Source organism: Sus scrofa, chromosome 8 (genome assembly GCF_000003025.6).
Source record: "Sus scrofa isolate TJ Tabasco breed Duroc chromosome 8, Sscrofa11.1, whole genome shotgun sequence".
Classification (NCBI taxonomy): Eukaryota; Metazoa; Chordata; class Mammalia; order Artiodactyla; family Suidae; genus Sus; species Sus scrofa.
Genome location: NC_010450.4, coordinates 73,843,842 through 73,870,349, shown reverse-complemented (window position 1 = coordinate 73,870,349; position 26,508 = coordinate 73,843,842). Strand labels below are relative to the sequence as shown.

General features: G+C 40.9%; 1 protein-coding gene across 3 annotated transcripts in view; it reads right to left on the bottom strand.

Annotated features, from left to right (window-relative positions):
* FRAS1 (Fraser extracellular matrix complex subunit 1) overlaps nt 1-26,508 on the bottom strand; it is a 457,087-nt gene that overhangs the window by 89,105 nt on the left and 341,474 nt on the right. For all 3 annotated transcript variants that reach the window (XM_021100604.1, XM_021100605.1, XM_013978814.2), the window contains exons 33-38: nt 18,887-19,001; nt 17,003-17,140; nt 13,939-13,971; nt 8,278-8,409; nt 6,633-6,758; nt 4,095-4,342 (exon numbers count right to left, since the gene is read on the bottom strand). In XM_021100604.1, the coding sequence (XP_020956263.1) occupies nt 4,095-4,342; nt 6,633-6,758; nt 8,278-8,409; nt 13,939-13,971; nt 17,003-17,140; nt 18,887-19,001 (792 nt within the window). The remainder of the gene's footprint in view (nt 1-4,094; nt 4,343-6,632; nt 6,759-8,277; nt 8,410-13,938; nt 13,972-17,002; nt 17,141-18,886; nt 19,002-26,508) is intronic.

The following is a 26,508-nucleotide window of genomic DNA, read 5'->3' as shown; positions in this document are numbered from 1 at the left end:
ATACTTCCAGTAGTTAAAGACCAGAGAAGGTGCTCCCTTCTCTGCTAAATGGAAAAAAACTCTTTCCTTTTGTGATAAAGCAATACTATTTCAAACCACATGAAATTCCCAGTCATTACTCCTTCTAAAGGGTTTCACTGATAATGTTTTCTTTCAAGAATAGCTCAAGATAATTGTGGGAAATGCACTTCAAGTATGGGACATAAAACAAAGCGATGCCCTATGGTTACTACAAGAGCCATCCAAGGTTTTGTTTTATTACAAGCATCTAGTGAAGGACAAAACATAGTCAGAAATAAGTCGTCCTTCTAGAAACACAGCTGTAGACTCCTTCTAGAGTTTCTAGGACTAGTTTGCTATTTAGAACAAGGTGATGTTCCCCTATAAGCTATGATAACAATGCTTTTAAAAATTCCGTGAAACAAAGAATGAAAAGTACTTAAATTGGCCAATGAATCACCTTAAAGTGTAATGCTCAACAAGACAAGAATTTAGGAAATCTTATGGATTCCATTCTATCAGGATCAAACCTATGGATATTCAACTCCTAAGATGCCCAGTCTTAACAAAGACCATTTATTTTTTCTTCCTCTGCACTGTTTATTGAGAAAGAAAATTGGCTTTCTGTGTTTCTACATGGGCAATAACTGAACGTCTTAATGAACAATTTCTTCTCTCTTCAAGGACATTTTTGGAAGTATCTAGGAGGGAGGCTAGGAGGGAGGCAACATCTTCTTGGAAAGATTCCCTGAGTCATTCAACTTTTGGAGCAGCTGGCTGTAAGCACACAGGCACTTTACACCTTTCCACAGCAACAGTGAAAATGAATACTGTATGGCCCAGTGTACTTTCACATGCAAATTTGCATGGCCTCATTGTGTAGTTAGTTGAGGTATAAGATCAGGAAAGTGAGCACAGCTCAGGGGTGATCTGGGGAAGCAGGTTTTAGCCAGCTCTCAAGTCCACTCCCCCCCACCCCAGACCTTTTAAGTTGACATTTCAGAGCCTCAATGCAAGATCACAGAATTTTCCACATTTCTTCACACCACTTGACAATAGCAAGGAAGGAAACCAATTCATTGAGGCTGCACAAGAAAATGCCCCCTAAATTTATACTGTAAACGTTTCTCTATTTTTCTACATGGGTTATCAAATACAGCATGCAGGCTTCGAAAAGACTATTTCCTAATATTACTCTAAGTACCCTCTGAGGGGGAATTTTGAAAATACAGCTGAGTTCTAAGGAGCTGTCTTCCGAGATGGTGATGAACGACAAGGACAGAGCTCCTGGCCCTGTCAGGCACGACTTATTATCATCTTTCAAATCTCAAATGACTGCTGGGTTTGGAACAGTGTGAAATCAGCTGGATTTTTTTTTTTTTTTCTTTCTGAAAATGCCGTCATAATTTTACTGTTTTGGAATATCCAAGATATTACGGGTGAAAAATTTCCTAAGACTGTAGACACTGTTCCTATGCAATTTTCTACTCAGAGACCTTCTTACCCATTTTGTCTGAATTCACTTTTTCGTTTTCTTTTTATTATTTTATACATCTATTGACCCACCATTCAACACTAGGATTAGAACTTTGATGATTAACATTTACCTGGGTGCTCTTCTTCTATCCTGTCCCTGGGCCTACCATCACCCTTATTTCCTGTTGTTCCTTATACATTGTAGAACTGGCTTATTAAGATCATCAGAGTTCATTGGATTTTTAATTAGAACTCAATTAAATGGAAAGATCACTTTGTGGGGCAACTGTTACCTTTTTGATACTAAATCTTCCTATTCATGAATGTGGCATATCTTGTCAAGCTTTTTAAAATGTCTGTCAATTAAGTATTACAATTTCCCCTGTAGAAGCATAGCATCATTTTTGTTAGATTTAGTCCAACAAATATAACTTTTGCGATGCTATTATAAGTGGTATCATCTTTTTAGTTACATTTATTGGCTATTTTTCGCCTATGTATAGAAATGCTATCATTCCGTTGATCTACTACTTGGCCCTTTGGTAAATTCTCCTTTTATTTCTAAAACTTTGCCAAGAGTTTTAGATGTTGGATTTTCATTGCAGTCAGTCATAGCATCAATTTTCCCAGAAGTTACACATCTTTGGTTACATTTAGACCTAATATGTGTTATGTAATATTATTATAGATGGTATCATATTTTGAATTACTATATTTTTGGCTGGAGCATTGCAATTTTATCAGCTATTTAAGACTAATCTTATACCAGCCTCCCATATTACAATGAGCCCTAGAGAGTTTAGTAATTTGTCAAGGGTTATTATGCTAGTAACATTGATGAGCTTGGATTAGCCCATTCTAACTCTAAAACTCATACCATCCCTTCTCTACTTGTTTACTTGCAGTACACAGCAAACTGTGTCTAGGAAACTGCCATTAACAAGCAAATTGCACAGAATCCCATTTTTGCCTTTTGTCTGTCCTGACACCATGTCACCTTCCTGCAGGTAATGATACTCTAATTAAGGTAAAGCTTCTATCCCTTAATATTCTGCTCCATTTATGAGCAGGGTTTCAGATGGCTTTTCTGACCTTTCTGGATGTACATGGCAAACTCACTAACTATGCCTCTAGAAGAATCCTCCCCATGACACAAAGTACAAAATTCTTCCACAACCCACAGACAAAGTTAGCATATAACTTAGCTAAGGCTTTAAAATATGCCATGCTTTCAGTGAGCTAGAATAATTCTTTTGGAGTCTTTCTGCTCTAGTGGGTCAATTCACATTCAATCAATTTCTGAAAATACATGTTCAGTTGCCAATGGGTTTGCATTTTGATCTGCAGCTTATAAGACACAGTTAATGGGAAGGAACTGCTCTTGAAATCCTATTTTGGTCTGTCAAACATTTTTCAAGCCTTGGCGATCTATTGATTAAATCTGTATTCATACATTTTTATGAATTCCTGTTTTATAAGATTCAAAAGACCATAACCTATGGCAAGAATCACCTGTCAATTAAAAAAAAAACAAAATCAGAGCTGTTTTGATACTATACTAGACTCATGAGGAGAATCAGGATGGAATGCAGTTTCCCATAATTTAAGAAAAGACAATTTCAGGGGAAAATCTGTGCAAAAGGAATCGAAGCAATTGGTCCCAGGCCAGTGCTTTATCTTACATGCTACTATTCAGGACTAGATCGTATAACTAGACTTTTCAGGCCAGAAAAGGATTGCTTCAAACTATGTAGTATTTGTTTTTTAAGGCCAGGTTATTGGTTGAAATGTTAAGATTAGCAAAGAAAAAATTCAATACTAAGAATGATTACCATTCAGATAGTCATTCTTATTTTCAAGGTATATGTCAAAAACACTCATTATTATTTTTACATGGAGAGTTCATATCTGTTTGCAACATATATAAATAAAAAATAAAATTAATTATCCTCATTATCCTTAGCATCAGAGGTAAAGCCAAAGAAAGAAGATGAGTTTAATTCGCTGGGATCACTTATCCAATTAGGGCTAGATTGGGGGGAACCAGAGTTCCTGAATCCACCCTTGGCCCCTAACCACACTGCTTCTCTTGGTGCCTGGGATGAAGGATGAGTCAGGAATCCTGCCAAAGGAGTCTGCCAGCACTGCCTAGAACTGGACCTGAGAAAAAGTTTGGTGAAAAGTGGGCCCTCTCTCAGAAAAGTGGGTCATGAAGTACCACTACCTACTAGTCATCGACTATGTAAGTGCTTCTAAAATACTCTTACTCTAAAATTTCCATTTGAAATATTATTGATGGAGCTTAAAATATGGGGCCTTGGGCTTTTTTTTTTTTTTTTTTTGATGTGGGCACTGTTTCCTGTTGAGCAGCACCCATCTCTACACATACTCAGAGTGTTCTCATCCACATTCTGCTCCTTCACTTGTCTGCTCAGAAAACACGGGGAGCAGCTAGAAGAGAGTGTAACTACTCCTGAGAATAGAAAGATAGGGAGGTTGAGAAGAAAGTTCTTTACGTGGCCACATACCTGGCGGCCCAAATACTCAGCCATGGCCCTGCTTTCTAGTCAGCCCAGTCAGAGGGTACAGTGGACAAACAGACAAACATAGGAACTTACAACATAAGCAAGGTGTGACCTGGTGATGACTGCTGTGCTTTTACCAGCCACGGTCAAGCTCAGGGAGGCGCCGGCAGCCAGCCGCGGCCCTCGGGCCTGGGACAGTGACACCTCTACTCTCACTTCCACCGCTGTCGCTGAGATGCCATCTGTGACTGTGATCTCCATGCTGTCCTCCCGGGCAGAGGAGCCATCGTGTACATACTGCAGAACATTCTTCTCCACATCCTCATGTGTGAAAGTGTCACCTTTCCAGAATATAACAAATTGTGTAAAAAAAAAAAACAAAAAAAAACAAACCCCAAAACAAACAAACCCCCCCCCAAAAAAACCCAATTACTTCTGGAAATGATGCATTTCATTTACATAACCCTTTGTTCTCAGGATTTCAAAGTATATATAGGATCATAAACCTAGGAGTTGGAAGCTAACTAATTAGTCCAACCTCTCACCCAACCTGGGATTCCCTTTACACTACCCTTAGAAAGGGTTATTTAGCCTGTCCTTCCACACGTCTCAAGGTGGGAGGCTCACAGTTTTACAAGGGAGCTAATTCCACCAGAGATAGCTCTAACTTCTTTTAGGGTCTTAATCGTATTGAGCCAAAATTTGCCTTTCTAACCTCCATTCATCACTCTTAGTTCTAGAGACTAAAGGACCTGCTTCGATTCTTTATGATAGCCTTTCTGGAATCTAATCTTGTTAACTGAAAATTTACTGAAAAGTTAAGGAAGTAAATCATGCTAGACAAACTTGTAAGAGATCTTGTTTTAATTGAAAATATAAAGCTTTTTAAAAATAAACATTTACAAGTTGAAAAATGCAATTAAGGTTAGATACCTAAACTATATAAGTCCAGAAAAGGAATTCATGACAGACCTGACAGGTATTGTACAAAAAAAAAAAAAAAAAAATTCAAGGTCATAAATGTTTAAGAAAAACAGGTTTAAACAACATTTTATTTATTTATTTATTTATTTATTTATTTATGTTATTTTTTTGCTGCATCCACAGCATACAGACGTTCCCAGGCTAGGGGTCCAATCACAGCTCCAGCTGCTGGCCTACACCACAGCCACAGCAATGCTAGATCTGAGACAAGTCTGTGACCTACATGACAGCTCATGGCAATGCTGGATCCTTAACCCACTGAGTGAGGCTGGGGATAGAACCTGCATCCTCATGGATACCAGTTGGGTTCGTTATCGCCGAGACACAATGGGAACTCCATACACAAACTTTTAAATTAAAAGTTTTAAACAGCAGGATTTATTAGAATTTTAGAATCTTAAATATATAATATTAAAGCTTCTCAAAATTATTTGGTACAGAACCCTTTTTATGAAAAATGCTCCTTAGTGCCAGGGCTCCAAGTGACTCCACAAGCACAATTAAGAAACTGGTTTTCTTGGGTGTCCTAGTCAGCTCCATTTCTTCACAGATTATTGACTCTCATAGTTGGTGTTATAGAATAAAACTAAAGACTTAATTCCTTCTTTGTATTCCTCTTCTAAGCCTTCTCTTTAAACACTGTGTTAATGTAATTTACTGATACTAGTGGGACTGTGCCTAAAAAAAGTAATAAAACTAATATTTTATAAACATCTTTAGAACATGTATGTTAATTACACAAATATGGGCTAAGTGTAATGTTAAAGAAACTGGGCTATGGCCGTTATGCCCCTAACATAGTTCCCTTAGGATGCGAGAACTCTGCCTTAATGATACTTCTTTTATTCAGTAAATTTAAAAAAATAAATCTGCCTTTGTGACTCCCAAGCGTTCATTTGTTGCTCTTATAAATTCAGTGTGCCTTCAAGGTCAAAGATGTGACACTCTCCCTCTGCAGGGATATTCTGAAGAATGCATTATTATAGGCCTATTAGGAATTATATAAAGGTTTTGAGAAAGTACAGACTGTGGGAATAAGAATACAGCAACGCAAGGTGACTGCTCTGATGGATAATAGTCACTATGATATATAAGGGCCAACTATGCAAAATCAGATTTGGCTGTATACTTTGAGCTTTTCTGTACTTCCTAAGCGATCAGTATGTATTATCTTTTATAATCAGAGAATACCTAATAAATATGACTTTTGGGAAGCTGGTCACATTGCTACCCCTTTTAAATGGATGAAGTACATACAGTTTAGACTCCTAGAGTCACAGTGTTTAAGATACTGTGAAGATTCCCATACCAAAATAAGAAAGACAAGCTTATCTCCATGAACAGACCATGGGAAAGTCTCATATGAGGTTCTAAATTCAGGCGCTCCAGATTTCAGAAATCAACCAATTTTACCTACAGCTTGAGAAAATTCAGTGTCACAGTTTTGAGGTTTTGGTGGTGTTACAGAGAAAGAAGTCCCAGATAATTCAGCTGATGGACTAAACACTACAAGTTTTTTCCTCTCTAAGTATGTCCTTATAGTTTGCCCAAAAGATCGCTTTACTTTTTTAAAAAATCTGAAACACATAGAACTGACTGTACAGCAAGAAATCCTGCAAGCAGGCCAATAACAGGGCGAGGGGCTACCTGCCGCCATGGGCCCTGGGAACCCGGCTGTGTACTTCATGAGCGTGCCGTGCTGTGGAGGCTTCCGAAGCTCAAAAAAGAGGTTTTCAGGTGCTGTCTCCGTATCTCTCACTACCAGCTGAAGTCCTGCAGGCAGGAGAACAAAGCATGGTGAGAAGATGTGTGCATTAAAATCTGTACACGCTGTTGTGCAGTCCAGCCCCAGGCCAGGCTGGAAGCCATGCTGTAACTGACGGTTACAAGAAAGCACTGTTAGAGTTAAATCAACCACAGAAGAGCGAAAACTTGATAATATGGTCAATTCCCAAATTAAGTAGGTTCTTCCAAAAATTAACTTACAGCTGGGTAGTTCTCAATCCAGACGATCTTTTTTTCTGCCACACAAGTAAGGGAGTGGTTGCCCACAAAAAAAGTTGGTCCTGACTGACCGAGAAGGTTTTTTCCCCGAAGATACTCCCAGAAACTGTTTTTGCTTTTTACTGTTTTTCACCTTCTCCTTTGCCTGAATCTACAGAAGAGTCAAGTTATTTTAAAGATGGAGGCTTGGGCCATCACTGGTGGTGAGAAGGAGTGGGGCAAGAGGGACAGTCATCTTTGTATATCAGGCTTGTTTGAAAGTTGGATGATAATTAATTGTAGGCCAATACCCACATGTAGAAACTGGTTCAGGATCTGTAGAGCACACCTTACAAAAATCACAATATCCACTGTTTGCTCTTAAGATGTTCTTGGTAAAAGAATAAACCTCTAGGAATTCCTGCTGTGGCTCAGCGGGTTAAGGACCCAACACAGTCTCTGTGAGGATGCAGGTTCAATCCCTGTCCTTGCTCAGTGGGTTAAGGATCTGGCATTGCTGCAAGTTGCAGCGTAGGTTGCAGATGCAGCTCGGATCCCACGTTGCTGTGGCTGTGCCATAGGCCAGCAGCCGCAGCTCTGATTTGACCCCTATAGCAACCTCCATATACCGCAGGTGTGGCAGTTAAAAAAAAAAAAAAAAAAAAAGAATAAACTTCTAAAAAGTATGTAGAGTATACATACTAATTGTAAATAAACACACATCCAACTCTACCTCTTCACAGCTTCTGAAGGTTACTGTGATCTGTCACTCTTCCTGTTCCTCTTTACTTTGCAAATAGAAAACAAGAGCAGTCATTGAAACTGCTCCCCTCTCTTCTCCTCTCTGCTCTCTGTTACTTCATATTTTAGTGGTGGCAACAAATCAAACTCCTGGAGGCTGGAAAATAAATTCCGTGTTGTATTCCATCACTGAGCATTGGCCTCTGAAGGCTTTATTTTCTTCTCTCTGTGCTGCTTCCATTTGCATAGAAATGGGTGGAGAGAAGGGTATGGATGAGAATGCAGGCAACTCCTGTAAGAGGGTCACTACTTTTTGGTAACTATCAAGAGGTTTAAACAGGGACTGTTACTGGGAGTTCCCTAGTGGTTAAAGGATCTGGTGGCGGCACTGCTGTGGCTTGGGTCACTGCCGTGGTGCATGTTCAGTCCCTGGCCTGGGAACTTCTGCATCCTGCAGTTGAGGCCAAGCAAACAAACAAACGTCAACAACAACAAAACTCCCAGGGACTGTCACTTAAATATAGTTCCACTTCCAAAGCCATGTTTCTTTCAGGTCCCTAATTCTTACCTATAGAAGCACTGCCTCCCGGGCTGACCTCAATGAGCGGAGCTTTGACCTGGAACACTGGTGGGTGCTGATCGGTGCGAAGTAAGTGGATGGTGAGGGCCATCTCTGGACTTGTGTGCTCTCCATCCGAAACTAGAAAGGGCACACACACACACACACACAAATCACCTTGCAGTCTGTCCCTTTTAGGCTAGTTCTACAAATACGTAGACAGAAATTTTTTCAGATTACCTTAACACCTTGAAGAGATACTTATAAGTGGAAAAAGTAAGCAATCACATAAGACATTTTGAGCTATTCTACAAAGCTCTTTCTACTGAATAACAAAAAGCCTACAGGACCAGAACAACAAAGTCATTCTGGAAGCAAGTTTCACAACAAGGCGATATTGATAAATGTTAGTGGAAAGGAAAGTAATACAAAATATGCATTCTTAGATGATGCCGGTAAAAGCTTTTATTTATGGAATTAGTTTAGATTCAATTCATTCTTCCAATGTTCTAGAGAAATTTTGTTTTAAAGAAATCTCTTTTAGAAAAGACAAGTCTATGTCTTATTAGAAAATAATTTTTTAAGAGAATAGAAAATGTCTATACAAATATCTCTAATGGCATCTGTTTGGAAGTAAGCAAACCCATTTTTACCTGGTCATTACATGCCATGCAATAAACAGAAGACACCTTGGTGAACAAAACAGTGACCTTAAGATTTTATTCCCCTGGATTATCTGAGAGCCAAGTGAACACTGATCACTGGAGGAAAAGGAAAGCAGAATTGCCAGATCCTTGGTTCTTACTTGCATTTTCCCACACCTAAACACACCTTTTCTTCCCTAAAAGCCATGTTTAGAGGAACACCTACCTGCACCACCCACCCAGGGATGTGTTTATCTGTACTGCCTACTGAAGAAAACCACACTGTGGATATTTTCAATGTGTGGTATGCTTAGAAACGGGTTGGTTATAAGAAACTTGTTTCCTTCTCTACTTTCTTCTGGACTTACTAACAAGTCAGTAGGAATCTGACCTCCACTTCAGCCAAGTAAAACACTGCTTAGTGACTCCTGGTAATTGCAGATTTGTCTTTTCTTTGAGAATGGATCTAAAAGATATGGCTGGATTTTAGAAGGTACAATCCATGTCCTCAAAAAGTCCAGAAATAGCCTTACTGAAGGAGAAAAGACATTGCCCCTGTGAGAAGGAAGGTTTTATGGCTCTGGTCACTCAGTTGAATGTCAAAGTTATTGCATCTGCTTCTCTCTTTTTTTCCTTAGTAAATTAAAAAAAATTTTTTTAGATTACCTATTTTTTTTTATTTTTCAAAACTAGGCTATCTCTCTTTATAGTTCTGCAACTTGCTTTTTTTTCTTTTTCTTTTTTGCATTTACTAATGCCCTTGGGCCTTTTTCCAGGTCAATCCTTATAAATGTAGTTCTCAAAAATCTGTATAAAATGCTGTGGCATGATTATATAATTAAAATATTGCCTTTCTGATGAACAGTGAGATTATTTCTAATTATCTGATATCAAACTACAATGTCATAAACTTTTCATCTCTCTCTATCTCTCTTTTGCATCTGCTTCTTTGTGCTCAGTCTTTGGTGCTTTCTGGATCATCAAAGATAGAGACTGATGTTTCTTAACTTTTGGGGGGTTTGAGAACAAACATGCAAGCTTTCCCATAAAATTCGGTGGATTCAGGAATCTCCGAAGTCCTGGAATCTAAATTGAGAACTCCCTTTGTTATATAAAAATAAATAAAATAAATAAATAATTGCAATATGTAATCTTACTTTTCATGCTTTACATTCACATCCCAGGGAGCCTGCACCACCCTTACTCCGCAGAAAAGGAAGGCCCTACAACTTAACAAGCTTTGTCATATTACCCAGCTGTCGGTGTGCCCAAGGTATGTCCTTGCCTCTACAAGTAAAAAAAGGAAACCTAGTTTCTGGTACATATATGCAGTGCAGGGCTTTGCAAGCAAACTTAAGAACTTACAATTAAAACGTTAGCAATTATCCTGCTGTACAGCACAGGGACCTATATCCAATCACTTATGATAGAACATGATAGAAGATAATATAAGAAAAAGAATGTGTGTGTGTGTGTGTATATATATATATATATATATATATATATATATATATATGTATGACCGTGTCACTTTGCTGTAAGTAGAAATTGACACAAGGCTGTAAATCAACTATACTGTAATAAAAAATTTTTTTAAATAAAAAAATTACCCCCCAGAAAAAGAAAATTAGCAATTACACGTCTAGCCCTCTCTTAAAGCAACATCTCTGATTTCTCTGAGAAAGAGTCGAACTTCCTCTTTGGTTGGAGGCCTCCTGCAGCCGCCACTCTCCTTGTGGGTGTTCCTGGTTCTAGTCAGTTCTGTAGAGCACCTGTGCTTGTCTCGAAGCAGCCAGACCAGGAATATCAGCTTTCCTTCTCAGTTTAGCTGACAAACCACGACTAACCCAATGAGCTGTTCTCCCTCATTTATGGGTTAATATCAGGGCTTGGGCTTCTTGCTGGCTTAGTTCATTATGTGTTCAAGTGACCTTTCTCCCTCACAAAATTCTCCTAAAGGAGATGGTTTCTTTCCAGTCAGAAGGAAGCCTCTTACATTTTTCACAATTACTCAGAATGGACCACAGACTTAAATGTTAAACACAAAACTATAAAACTCTTAGAAGATAGCGTAGAGAAAAACCTAGGTGACCTTCGGTATGGTGATTCCTTTTTAGACAGGACACCAAAGACACGATTTATGAAAGAAAGAACTGACAGGCTGGACTTCATTAAAATTAAAAACTTCTGCTCTGTGAAAGACAATGTCAAGAGAACGAGATGATAAGCCACAGTCTGGAAGAAAATATTTGCAAAAGACGTGTCTGGTCAAGGACTGTTACCCAAGATGTACAAAGAGCACTTAAAACTCAACAATAAGAAAACAGACAACCTGATTAAAAAATAGGCTGAGGACCTCAATAGATACCTCACCAGAGAAGATACAAATGGAAAATAAGCACATGAAAATATGTTCCTCGTCGTATGTCAGCAGGGAAATACAAATTAAAACAGCAGTAAGATCCCACTGTGTACCAATTAGAACGAGTGAAACCTGGAACACTGACAACACCAAATGCTTATGAAAATGGCGAAATGCGAAAATGCGAAATGGTACAGAGCCACTCTGGAATATGGTTTAGATGTTTCTTATAAAACTAAACATACTTTTACCATATCTATGGTTCAGCAATTACAACTCCTTGGAGTTGAAAGCCTAGGTCTACACAAAACCTGTACATAGATGTTTATAGCAGCTTTATTCATAATTGCCGAAACATAGAAGCAACCAAGATGCCCTTCAGTCAGTGAATGGACAAATCAACTATGGTATAGCTGGACAATGGAATATTATTTAGCACTAAAAATGACTGGGCTACCAAGCCATGAAAAGACATAGAGGAATCTTAAATGCATATTATTAAGGAAAAAAGCCCATCTGAAAAGGCTACATTCTGTATTGAGTCCAAACATATGATATTCTGGAAAAGACAAAACTGCAGTAGACAACAAAAAGAATAGTGGTTGCCAAAGGTGGGATGTAGCAGTGATATGGGAGGTGAATAAGCAGAGCACAGAGAATTTTTAAGGCAGTGAAGATGCTCCGTATGATATTATAATGGTGGATAGATGTCATACATGGGTCTAAACTTTAGCATGCACAATACCAAGAGTGAACTCTGGAGTAAACTTGTCTTTGGGTGGTGATTACGATGTGTCAAAGTAGGTTTATCCTTGGTAAAAGATGCACCATTCTAGTGAGTGATGTTGATCACTGGAGAGGCTGTGCTACGTGTGTGTTAGGGCAGGGGATATAGGGAAAATAAAAACCATACTCTCAATTTTTTGTTGTAAACCTAAAGCTGCTCTAAGAAATTAAGTATAAAATAACATTTAAAAAAAAATCACTCAACAATTAAAAAAGGGAACCTCAGGCAGAAACAAGGTAAATTAATTTTAGGTCAGCTCAAGGTCCATTTCCTGTACTCTGTATAATAGGTTCATGGATCATTTAACTTAAAGTCCTGGAGAAGTTAATAGTTAATCCCTTCACCTATTCAAGTTTCAGGGACATGTTGAAGCTCGGAAACCAAACTCGCACTCTACCATGATACCTGTTTATCATGACCAGGACACATACAGACAAGATGAAATGAAATATCCCATACTCAGAGTCAGAAACTTGTATTAAAATCCTCATTTTACTGTTAACCAGGTATGGAAATATGGGCAAATTATTACTCAAGACCCTTAGTTCCCTCAGCTTTAAAATGCTAAAATAAAAACTTCATTTAAAATATTTCTATAAGGATTAAATGAGATAATTTATATTGTATATTGCTTTGTAAAAAAGTCTCAGTCTTCACAGAATTGAGGAGAGTTAAGGCCTTGCTCCAGATTAGACTTTGGTTTAGGGAATACTGTGGCTGCTCGGACTATCTATCCAGACCACTGAAACTTTCTTCCCATTGGCAATAAAGATCTTTCCCTTTCTTATCATCTGTGTGTTCACTGGAGGAGCACTTTCAGTTTCCTTCAAGGACTTTTCCTTTGCTTTCACAACTTGGCTGTTTGGCACAAGAGGCCTCGATTGTGGCTTATCTTGGTTTTTGACACCCTTTCCTCACTTAGCTTGATTCTTTCCAGTTTTTTATTTTAAGTGAAAGATGTATGACTCCTTCTTGCACTTGAACATTTAGAGGTCATTGCAGGATTACTAACTAACTGGTTTAATTTCACTATTGTGTCTCAGGGAATATGGAGGCCCAAGGAAAGGGACAGAGACGGAGCAACAGCTGGTCAGTGGAACAGTCAGAACACACACATTTATTTAACTGTCTTATAGAGGTGTGGTTTGTAGCACCCCAAAACAATTACAGCCTCAACATCAAAGATCACTGATCAGAGACAACTATAATAAATACAATAAAAATGAAAAAATTTGAAATATGCCAGAACTACCAAAATGTGACAGACACAAGAAGTAAGCACTGTTCTTAGAAACATGATACCAAAAGGATTGCTCTATGCAGAATTGTCACAAACCATCAATCCGTAAAAAAAAAAAAAAGAAAAGAAAAAAAGAAAAATGAGAAAAAAATGCAATATCTAGGAAGCATAATAAAGTGCAATAAAACTAGGTGTGCCTGTATGTGCCAATCACTTGTTCTGGGAGCTTTGCGTTTATGTAATTATCATCTCTTACCTCCACAGATGGATAAAGCATTTACACACAGAGAGGTTAAGAAATGTTCCCAAAGCAGGCTGAACCCCAGACAATGTGGATCCAGAGTTTAAGATCTCAACCATTATTACCTCTTTTTAATAGATATTACGACAAATTGAAGTGGGGCTTAAAGAATACTAATCTCTGGTATTCTTGGGTGGATTATTTTTTCCAGGAATGCAAAGTTAAGCTATTACTATTTCACTAGCCATATGACTATTTTAGAAGAAACTTGTGTTTATGTAATTTTTTAGTAGTACACAGAAAATAGCTAAAAGTGATGATAAAGAGAGAAAAAAGAAGTGTCGAAGACTGAAAAAAATTTCCATTTTCTACTAAAATTGAGATTAAAATTTTCACCTGTGAAGTGGAATTTCACCGATTCTGGGAGACCTGAAAGAACAGAAGAGAGAAAATACTAAACATTTTGGTGTCAGAAATAGATGGGGAAGATACAAAATATAGGGCAGAGGTTAGAAAAGTAAAGCACATTTTAATATGAATTATGATGATTTAAGAAACGCTCACCAGGTCGCTGGCTAATGTTTTGTTGGGATTTAATGGTGCCAGCATTAATTTTAAGTAACAAAAGGAACCACACAGTGGAGTAATTTTATATCACAGCAGTTAGAATGATTTATAATACATTCATTCAGATCCCATTTTCCCAGTACATAAAATTCTACAAATTGGTGAATGTGGGTGATGTCGTTTATCACTGACAAGGCTTTCTGGTGGGTCAATTCCACTGTAGAATTGAGTGATGCCTGGGACATTGATTTACACACTGTAACAGTGCGAGAGATTTATCTCGTGGCATTTATCCCATAGATTATACAGGACAGGACTCTGCTCTCTCTAAAAAGGCTGCAGGAACACAGGTGAGCATAGTGGATTCAGAAGTAACTTCAGGAGTTCCCGTTGTGGTGCAGTGGTTAACGAATCCGACTAGGAACCATGAGGTTTCGGGTTTGGTCCCTGCCCTTGCTCAGTGGGTTAAGGATCCGGCATTGCCATGAGGTGTGGTGTAGGTTGCAGACGCGGCTCGGATCCTGCGTTGCTGTGGCTCTGGCATAGGCCGGAGGCTACAGCTCTGATTAGACCCCTAGCCTGGGAACCTCCACATGCCGCGGGAGCGGCCCTAGAAATGGCAAAAAGACAAAAAAAAAAAAAAAAAAAAAAAAAAAGAAGAAGAAGAAGTAACTTCAACCAGGGCTGACATGTTTCTTCCCTCCAATCCCAGGGCAAACTTGTAAAGGAGGTCTTGGAGGGGTGGGGTTAGAGAACCATGAATGTTTTTCACTGGCTGTTAGTTATCCAGGGAGGAGACAGAAGGGATACTCCTTAGGGAAGAGGTCTATCCACACGCTTAGGGATTTTCAGTCTAATCGAGGAGGTAATCATTTTCTAGACAACCATATCTATATAAATAATGGCAAATATTACTTTACACATTTGCCAGACTTTAAAATATAACTCTAAAATTACTCCTGTTCAACTTACCATATGAAATCACCAACTATTCTATACAATTATAGCTACTATACCAATAATACCCTCTATTAATTGTGTTATGTGATACAAATATTTTAAAGATGCTAAAGAGACAGGATTCAGGATTTTTGGAATTATCCCAAAGCACATAACTATTTAGCGGTAGGGACTTAAAACTCCGCAGCTCGGGGAGTTCCCGCTGTGGTTCAGCAGAAACAAATCTGACTAGCATCCGTGAGGATGCAGGTTCAATCCCTGGCCTCACTCAGTGGGTTAAGGATCTGGTATTGCTGTGAGCTGTGGTGTAGGTCACAGACGTGGCTCAGATGTGGTGTTGCTGTGGCTGTGGTGTAGGCCAGCAGCTGTAGCTCTGATTCGACTCCTAGCCTGGAAACCTCCATAGGCCATGGGTGAGTCCCTAAAAAGACAAAACGAAAAACAAAAAAACCCCACAAAACCCTCAGCAGCTTTGAATCCTGGGTCAAGGAGAGGGTAAAGTGGTGGCAAGGGTTAATGCTGTCTTGGCTTAGAGGAGGGGCACACACTTGCTTGAATTAGAAATTTAGTTATTCTAAGGGGGAAGGGATTGACTAAGGGTTTGGGATAGAAATGCTATAAAATCAGGTTGTGATGATCATTGTATAGCTGTACATACAATAAAATTCATTGAGTTAAAAAAAAAAAGAAATTTGGAGTTCCTGTCATGGCTCAGTGGCTAACAAATCCGACTAAGAACCATGAGGTTGTGGGTTCAATCCCTGGCCTTGCTCAGTGGGTTAAAGATCCGGTGTTGCCGTGAGCTGTGGTGTAGGTCGCAGACGCGGCTTGGAGCCCGTGTTGCTGTGGCTCTGACGTAGGCTTGGCAGTTACAGCTCTGATGAGACCCCTAGCCTGGGAACCTCCATATGCCGTGGGTGCGGCCCTCGAAAAGGCAAAAAGACAAAAAAACAACAACAAAAAAATTTAGTTATTCTTTTGCTGAATTTTCTCTTCTTTAAAAAAAAAAAAAGGTGCTTTCTATCAAATCCTGTTTTTCGTTTTTGTTTTTTTTTTTTAATAGCTATTTCCCCAGTATATATTTTTTTTCTAATGTACAGCATGGTGACCCAGTTACACATACATGAAATCCTAGTTTTAATCCCAAAGGCCATCTACCTCCTTCATCCCCACATGGGACCTTCCCTGAGGTTGGCAGCTTCCTTCTCATGAGAGTCCCTGGCCTCCTCCCCAGATCCACTCGCATCACTGCAGTCCAAGAGTTCTCAGGAAAAGCCATCCCCCCCAACCTTAAAGCCTCCCCCAGGTCCTTATTGTTCTTAGGCTAAAGCTCCAATCCTGCAGGCTCAGAGCCCCCGAAGGTCTGCCCTCTTGGCTCCCTCCAGAGTCAGCCCTGCTCTGTTCAATCTCCATATTCCAGACACGCTGACATTTATTTGAGTCCCCAGAACAAAGCATTCTCTCCCTCCCAGGCCTCTGTTCAGCGGCATGTGCCCTTCCTTCGGGAATGTTTTCCCAACGATCCTAACACACACACTTAGCCTAGTTAGCTTCTGCCCACTCCTCCGTTAGCTTCTGCCCACTCCTCCACTGTCAATACCCGCTGGGGCAGCCTCCAATGGACCCTCGGTCTAGGTCAGTCTTGATACATCCAAGTCTGCCACTGAACATTCCTCTTTCTTGTTAGAGCTCCTATCTCAGCCTGCAATGCAACAGTCATTACTGGGATTATTCACCAAACTCTGTCTCTATGCCTAGATTGCCCAAACTTGCCAAGAATAGGGATTCATGCCTCTTTTCGCTCACCACTCCATCTCTAAGGCCTGACTCAGACCTGCCACCTAGGGGGCACGAAATAAAGGTTTATTAAAAGTATGCCATGAAGAACCAGAGAGCAGTTTGGGTGCCTGGAAACAGAGACAAAAAGCATTACCATCGAAGGAGAAGGCCATGATCTCCTGGAGGTGGGGGGCAGCAGGGGGAGGCCGGTACATGATTTTGCCCTGGTTGATGTCTTCCTGGGTGAAATATCGGACGGGAGAGTGAGGCTGGTCCCTGTGCTCGATGATGCCTGGGGAGGAAGAGTCCACATGAGCATCAACAATAACTTTGATGATTGACTGAATGATCGGAGCCATAAAGCTGCCTTTCCCCCTCGTAGGAGTCCTCATCCTTCAGGAACAATTGTTCTAAGCTCGTTCTTGGCATACTGTTCTCCAGTCACTCAAGAAAAGGGCAAATCTGACTAGGATTCCCTGACCACAAACAGCAGTAAGAGGAAACTGCTGCCCCCTAATGTAGCTTAGACCAGGGAATCCTCCAGAAGTCACGGACACTGTACCAGAGTATCTCAATTGAGTTCAAAGGTCATAGTAGTGCAGACAGGTCTCCTGGTGAGGTTGTGAAGATTTTTATTAATCTACCCTCTTTCTGTCAGAAACTCCTTAGTTTCTGGGATGGTCTTGGTAATAACTTGGATATTAAATATTCTAAGATCTGGATTTGCAACTATCACAAAGTTATAAAGGCTAAAGGGGCTGCAGATGTGCTAGATGTTTCCAAATTTTGCAGGTACAGAACAGAGGCCATAATTATCTTTCATGTCCTACTAAGTCTTTAAAAGGAGGCTTCATGCTGAACTACCTCAACTTCTGAGGAACTGACAGACCTACAGCCATTTGGGCTGCGTGTCTCAAAGACGGTCTCTGCCCCAGCAATGCAGGGAGGACACTCCAGCTACGGCTTAGCAGATCGATAATGAAGAACGATGACTTTCAGTCTTTTAATTTCTTTGGGCTTTATCAAAAGGGAAATGAAATTTAATCTCTCCTTGGGGATTTGATCATGCGAAAGGCTTAAATCTAAGGCAGTGGTTGGTCTTGGGAGAGGAGCAGATGTGTCTTTGGAAAAGCCGATCTCCTTCCTGTGAGGCACAGACATGTCTTTTCAAGCCCACGCTTGGTAGCTGAGGCCAAAGGTAAGGGATCTGAAGGCTTGGGACAGATGGCAGGGGCCCACCTGTCCTCTAACTGTAGTGCCCATTTCCACACTCCTGTACAAGAGCGTGGAACTGTGTGCTGACACATTCATCACAACGGGCATTCCAGAGTTATGAGGCATTTGAGGTGACAGGTACTACATGGCGTCTGGGTCAGTACTGCCTTAATAAGAACATCTGCATAGTCTCACAACTGTAGTTTCCTTCCCCTTCACTTTGGTGACCCATAATACTACCATAACTATATTTGCTTTTTTGAAGCTCATAGGATATTGATATGTTGGAGCATTATGTAAACTTACAGAAGTCGTAAACAGTATTTATTACCTTGGTTTAAAAAAGGTGGGGGGGGTGACTTATCTATGTGGGGGAGAAACTGAGTTTATGTTATATGCAGCTCGGCCCAGCTGGGCTCCCTGGCAGAGCTCCTTGTCCTTAGTGCATGTTCATTCTGGTCCAGTTGCCTATCGCAACCCTCTTCAGGGTAGGCTTTGTCCCCACAGGCAGGGTAGGTCTGTCCAGTCCTGGCTGCGCATGGGAGTCGGGGCGGCTCATTCAGTGATGAAGTTACATGCACACTCTACTCTCCAGGGCAGCTCTGTCATTACCAAAGCTGGCCCATTCATCTCCATCTGCCAGACCACAGTGTCTCTCCCTCAATTGGTTCCAAACTCAGAAGACAGGAGCAGAAGGGATAAATAATGGTTACTCCTTAAATCTTCAACAAGCAGAAGCAGACAGAATTCCAGAGCTTTTGAGGCTGGTCAACAAGTAGAAGACAAGAGCATCACTCAAAAGATCATTTACTGCACATCTCACCTTGATTTGGATGCAGAGGTAGAGTGATATTGTATATTATCTTTCCACTTGGCCTCTCCGAGTTTATGAAGGAGAGAGAATGGGGCTGAATCACAGTCAGACCGTCCTCCCGGGCCTACACAAAGTTGAAGAAAGAAGAAGCAAAACACCATGTGATGAAAACAAAAGCCAGAGGCAAAAATAAACCTCATTAAAAAACAAACAAACAAAAAACCTCACTCTGGTTTTTTTAGTCACATGCAGCACAATTTTCTCTGAGAGTTCAGAAGAAGGAGCTGGGCTCCTGCATTGCAGATTTGTCCCAGGCTTAGGAACCGCACAGGGTCACAGAGTCCTCTTCAGGTCTTGCACCTGACCCTTCTCTCCCCTGCCCTTGACGCCAGGGGTTAATGTTGGAGATGCTGTGGGAGCCCCAGTAGGATGGCTTTTCCCTAGTTGGAAGCCACAGTGGTACACATTTGAAAATGAGCCATCACAGCTGGCTATTCTACTAGTCACAGCTGGATCCCTACAGCTCTGCTCCTCCGATTTAATGGGCTAAGATGGTATCTGGAGAGAATTTCTCCCAACCCCCCAGCTTGCTAAGGGAATTTAAGGAAACTGTGATGCATTCTCTCTTTCTTTCTCTCTTCCTTCCTTCCCTTCTTTCTTGCTTTCTTTCAACTTTGGTAGTTTCAAAAGGCTAAAAATGAGCTCACCTTAAACCTCTGAGTTCAGAGGTTTAAGAATTTTGTGTTCACTAAAGCATATAAAAAGAGTCAATATCTCTCGGTCTCCATTGTCCTAGTCAAAAGAACTAGATACTGTTTTTTGCTCCAAGCTTTTAGGACCCAATGAATGAGTCAAGTGAAATTAATCAGAAGGCCAATGTGTATGCAGCTTTCACTATCCATTTACCTGTGTGTATTCACAACCCACTAACAGTGAGAACATTAAAAAATAAGTAAATAAAAAGGAGAGATTCTGAATTCCACGACCAGGTCTAACAGAGATTTGAGGACGGCAGCAAAGCCCAGAGCAGAGGAAGAAAGGAAAAGGAGTGTGAACACAAGCCTCCTACCTGGGCCACACATGCTGATCACAAACAGAATAAAACTACCCAGCTGAATGCAGGCTCTTCCTAACTGCCCCCTGAAGGCTGAGAGTTTGACATATGCCCTCCTGCTCTTTCAGGCTCTGCTACTTTCCAAAGGAATTTTCCATGTAGGAAAGGATTAAGTAGGGCTCAAGTCCTTCTCCTGGAGGAAGGCGTGGTGTTCTTCCTTTTAACCATGAAGAGATTGAAGGCTGCAGTTGCTTTGTAATTGTCCCCAAGGCGTACTTGTCCTGGGGAGAGGCAGGCCTGGCAGGTTAGGACAACCTCCCCATAGGAAAGAGTCATATTTCGGGTCATTGCTCAGGTCTGGAATGTAATGAGCAAGGAAAATCAGAATTGCAAATAGCAGCTGGTCTCTCACCTGAAAATAAAACAGGTAAGGACAACAAATTAAAAGTATATTCCCTACATAAGGTGTTTACAGCCCGTGCATGTGTGCACATACCCGTAAACACGTACACATGTGGACACAGGTACATGGACAGGAAAGTGCAGGCCAAGTACACTGTCCAGTGCTGTTTGCCACCTTTTAATCTCAAAACCATCAGAATACCTGAAAATTCTCAAAGGATTATGGGATGTTTTTGAAAGTCTAGATGTCCCTAAAACAATAATGTGATAAGAAAAGAGAATAATGATGGACGTAGGATGATGGAAAGGGACCTGTGTTCTAGCCAAGAAAACAGATATTTTATTATAGTATTTATTGATACTTTATTAATAGAAAGAGATAATAGGTGGAAAAAGCAAGGACTTGATTTTCTGAAGAAAGCAATATTGAGGTTGAGCTATATCAAAGTGTAATCAATTTTAATATTGGCTATTGGAATGTTCAATATTTATCAATAAAACAGTAAGAAGTGGGAGGTTATTTCATGGAGATCATTATAGAAGACACTTTCTTATTAAAATATCTGTCAACCAAAGAAGATTACAGAGTAATGGTTTTCATAATACCCATACTACCTCTGAATACATCCCAAATCCTCCCACAACACTGCCACCACCCTGCCGGGAGCCACCATCTCTCACCTGGAGTCCCACCATGGCCTCCCCACTGCTCTCTTGCCCTCCCCACAACAGTCTATTTCAGCACAGCAGCCAGCGTGATGCCTTTAAAAGGACATGGGACCTCTGCTCAACAGCCGGCAATGGCGCTCCATTTCACTTAGAATAAGGCTAAGTCCTACAACTGCCTGTGAGGTTGGACTTAAGCTGCCCGCCTCATTCTTGCCCCTACTGCACCCTTCTTCTCCCTCTACCCCACCCCTGGTTAAGCACATCTGTGAATTCATGGGAATTACTCTCACTCACTTTGTTTCAGCCATACTGGCTTCCTAGCTGTTCCTTGAATATCTAAGCTTGCTCCTACTTCGTTTTGTTTTTGTTTCTGTCTTTTCAGAGCTGTCCCCATGGCATACGTAAGTTCCCAGGCCAGGGGTCAAATAGGAGCTACAGCTGCCGGCCTATACCACAGCCACACCAATGCCAGATCTGAGCCACATCTGTGACTTACTCCTCAGCTCATGGCAATGCCAGATCCTTAACCTACTGAGGGAGGCCAGGGATTGAGTCCTCGGGGTACTAGTCGGGTTTGTTACTGCTGAGCCACAACAGGAACTCCAGCATGCTCCCGGCTTGATGCCTCTACAGGCATGGTTCCCTGGGCCTGGGACGCTCTTTCCTCAGGTATCTCTACAGGTATGTCCCTCGTCTCCCACAGGTCCTTCTTCAGGTATCATTGTCTTAGGGCAGCCCAGCCCGGCCACCTTATTTCAAACTACAACCTAGGTCTTCCCTGCTACATTCCCAGTCCTCCTGGACTGGATCTACTTTTCGTTTTATCATGATACTTCTCACTAACATCCTATATGTGAGCTACTTATTTTGTTTATAATTTATGGTCTATCTCTCCCCACCCCCTGCCCTCAAGAGGATGTAAACTCCATGAGAACATGGATTTTTTTTTCGTTTTCGGCCACCCCATGGCTTATGGAGTTCCCAGGTCAGGGATCAGGTCTGAGGCACAGCTGCAACCTGCCGCGGCTGTGGCAACACCAGATCCTTTAACCCACTGTGCCTGGCCAGGGACTGAGCCTGCATCCTGGCACTGCAGAGAGGCAGCTGATCCCATTGCGCTGCAGCGGGAACTCAGAAAATATGGATTTTTGTTTGTTCAGGGACAACACAGGGCACATGGAAATGCTCAATAAAAATTTGTTGAGTGAATGAAAAACATTATTATGAAAAAAATTAAGCTAAAAATAAAATTAAAAAAATACTTTTAATAACAATGTCGTCAGTAGTTTTTTAAGAATACTGTTTTTCATTGTATTTCAATGTCATCTAAAGAATCAGAGAGGCAAACATTTGAACTCTTAGGATTTAGCAAAGTGTGTATGACTAGCACTTTGAAATTTCCAGGTCAGAATTTGTAAACAACATTATCATTTCACCCTCCCGTAAAAGAAAAGACCAGTTTCCCATGCTGACTGTCGTTCAAACAAAGAAGCAAAGCCCATCGTAGGCCTGAGAATTAGAAGCCCATGAATGATGAGAAGACAAGTAAAACGATGGTCGTATGAGAAATCATCTTCTCACATATTTTAGTGAGGACAACAAAATTCATTCATATGTTCACCCAAATCAATTCATTCATACATTTATGTACTAAGTTTTTAGTAAGAACTTACTACCAAGCAAAGGTACCAAGCAAAAAACTGTGGGAGATATAAGATGAATTGGAGATGGACCCTTTCCTCAAAGAAGTCTATGTTTTAGTAGGGGAAACTCATCAATGGCTCTAAGATAGAAAATGCTAAGCAGCGTGAAAGGCTCAGATAAAGCACAAGAGTAATTCCAAGGATAACAACACATTTCTGGAGACTGCAGAAAATTCTATTAGTATCTGAAAGGTCTCAAGAAAAAACATAGACATAGATGCCCATAACCAGAAAACAAGCACAGCAGGCCCAGTCTTGAGTCCACACCACAAAAAGATCAGCTCTTCTAACTGGATTCCTGCTGGCCCAGTGAGAGTCCCTTCTTGCTACAGCAATCACTCTGGAAACAAATGAAACCAGGAAAGAAAGGCCTTTGCCTCAAGTGGTGACCTTGGGCAACCCAATCCGGAGTATCACAGTCACTTGAAAAAGGAAATAAAAAATCTTCTGTCTTTCACATTAAAAGAGATGATAGAATTTATTTCCCCTTTAAGAGAGAAATTGGAACTATGATATTCAAAGTGTGTGTGTGTGTGTGTGTGTGTGTCTGTATGTATCCATATGATGAATTTGTTTGAACTTGTGGGTGATACAGGAAGTTATTAGCTATGTGAAAGAAAGGCCTGAAAATAGTCACTTAGCCAACAAATATTTACTAAGCAACTACTTATATATAAGGCATTGTGCTGGAAGCTGAGGAAGATACCAAGATGAATTAATCATAGATTTTGCCTTTAAGGATCTTTGTTTTTTTTTTGCTTTTTAGGGCTGCTCATGGAGATTCCCAGGCTAGGGGTCCAACGGAGCTACAGCTGCCGGCCTACACCACAGCCACAGCAATGCCAGATCCTTAACCCACTGAGCAAGGCCAGGGATCGAACCTGCAACCTCATGGTTCCTAGTTGGATTTGTTTCTGCTGCGCCATGATGGGAACTCCTGCCCTTAAGGATCTTCTAAGTCAAATAGTACATGATGACTTGGAAAACTGAGTTGATGTGACTCTATTAACTTATCTGCCGAATCTTACACTATTTTATGATATGCATGTCTTCAGATCTCCTTGACCAAATTTGATATGTATTCTAAATGTATACACTTCATATTTGTTTATATATATGATATATATATGTATATGTACGCTTATAATTCTGATGAGCACTACAAACCAAACCATAAGATCCCATTTAAAGGCACTTAGGGAGTGCCTGTTGTGTCTCACAGAGATGAACCCAAATAGTATCCATAGGATGAGGGTTTGATCCCTGACCTTGCTCAGTGGGTTAATGATCTGGCATTGCCTTGATCTGTGGTGTAAGTTGTAGGCATGGCTTGGATCCTGTGTTACTGGGGCTGCAGTGTAGGCCAGCAGCTGCAGCTCCAATTCGACCCCTTGCCTGGGAACTTCCATATGCCATGGGTGCAGCCTAAAATAATCATTTTTAAAAAGGAGCTTAGATTTGATGAATAACAAAATTATAGAAAGACCACAGCACAAATTTTCATTTAGGTAGGCATTTGATTATATATATATATATATATATATATATTTATTTATTTATTTATTCACTGCTTTTTAGGGCTGCACCTGGGGCATACAGAAGTTCCCAGACTAGGGGATGAATCAGAGCTACAGCTGCCAGCCTACACCACAGCCACAGCAACACCGGATCTGGGCAATTTACACCATAGTTCACACAACACTGGATCCTTAACCCACTGAGGGAGGCCGGGGATCGAACACTCGTCTTCATGGATACTAGTCGGGCTTGTTTCCACTGAGCCACAATGGGAACTCCTGATTATACAGCTTTTTATTTTATGCAACCTTCCTGGAAGGTCTCAGTTATTTCTGAGGACATAACCACTACCTGCCATAAATGATTCTTGAAGTCTGATCTCCCACCCTGATTATCTGCTGCTCTTCTACTTGCCTTTAATAGGTATATCTGTTACCAGCATACCCCAAACCAGAGTCATCATGCCTTCCTCCCCCCACCTCAAGTTTTCATACATTCTTTTTTTTTTTTTTTTTTTTTTTTTAATCTTTTTAGGGCTGCACCCGAGGCATATGGATGCTCCCAGGATAGGGATCGAATTGGAGCTACAGCTGCCAGCCTACACCATAGCCACAGCAATGCCAGATCCAAGCCGAGTCTGAGACCTACACCATAGCTCACGGCAACACGGGATCCTTAACCCACTGAGCAAGGCCAGGGATCGAACCGCAACCTCATGGTTCCTAGTCGGATTCTTTGACCACTGAGCCACGATGGGAACTCCTCTCATACATTCTTAATCTCAGTGAATGTCATCTCATCTCCGTGTACTCACAAACTTAAGTGATTCATATCTAACTGAGCACTTATATCTCAAAATATCTCTAATTTCCTCCTAACTTTTTAAAAACCATCTTGACCACTTTTAAGTGTACATCACAGTGTTAAGTATACGCACAGTGCTGTACAACAGATTTCTAGAATTTTTTCCCCTTGCAAAACTGAAACTTGGAGTTCTCTGGTGGCTCAGCAGCTTAAGGATCCAGTATTGTCACTGAGATGGCTTGGGTTGCAGCTGTGGCACAGGTTCAATCCCTGCCCCAGGAACTTTTGCATGCTGTGGGTGTGGCCAAAAAACAAACCCTGAAGCTCTTCATCGATTAAACAGCAACTCCCCCTTTCCCTCTCCCACCTCCATACCCTACCTACTCCATGCAGGGACAACCAGCATTCCTCCTTCTGTTTCTAAGAGTCTGACTAGCTCATATAAGTGCAATGGTGCAACATCTGTCTTCTTGTGGTGGCCTTATTTCATCTAGGACAATAGCCTTAAGGTTCATTCATATTGCAGCATCATGAGAGGATTTCCTTCTTTTTGAGATTGGCCACTATTCCATTGTCGTATTTACCACATTTCAGTTGCTTCCACCCCTTGGCTATGGTGAATAATGCTGCAATGAACACGAACGTGCAGGTATGTCTTCAAGAACTTACCAACTCTTAATCCTTATTGCCACTGCATGGCATTCATGCCACCAATCTTTCTTGTTCTAGGGGACTGCAAGAGCCTATTTCTTGGCCTCTTTGTTCCCTGTCTGGCCCCCATCCAGGGTGTTTTCTACTCTGCAGCCAGAATGACCTTAAATTGAAAATCTGATCATTCCACCTCTCTGCAGTATCCTACTTGCTCCAAGAGCCTTTTAGGATAAAGTGGAAACTCCTTTATCTTAAGGTCCTCTGTGATCTGACTCTCATTACGTGCTTCTTCTTCACTTAAAAATGTATGCTCTAGCCAGCTGAACTCCATCATTCGTCTTCTATCACTCCTCAAACATGTCATGTTCTGTGTCTTTATCTTTTTTTCAAATGCTGCTCCCCTGTCTGGAAGGAATTTCTCCCTATTTCTAAGTTTAGATAAGAGGTTTGAAAGTGTGGTGATAAGAGCAGCAGCAACAGTATCACCTGGAAACTGTTAGAAACTTAAGTCCCAGCCCTACACCAGACCTACTGAATCAGAAAACTCTAGGATGGGCTCCGACCCCCCTGTGAATTAAAAAACCCTATAGGTGAACCTAATGCAGACGAAAGTTTGAGAGCCTGCTCCAGACATAATGTTCACTTCAACCTTCTAGAGGATGCCTTCTTTGGCCTCTCCTATGTCCTGCTGGACTAGGTGTCCTGCTATTTGCTTCCAGACCAGGGCTCTGTCATGGCATTTATCACTGCATTGTCACTGCTTATTTATCTGCTTGTCTCCCCCTTTAGCCTCTAAGTTCCTTAAGAATAGAGACTGTATAATAAGATCA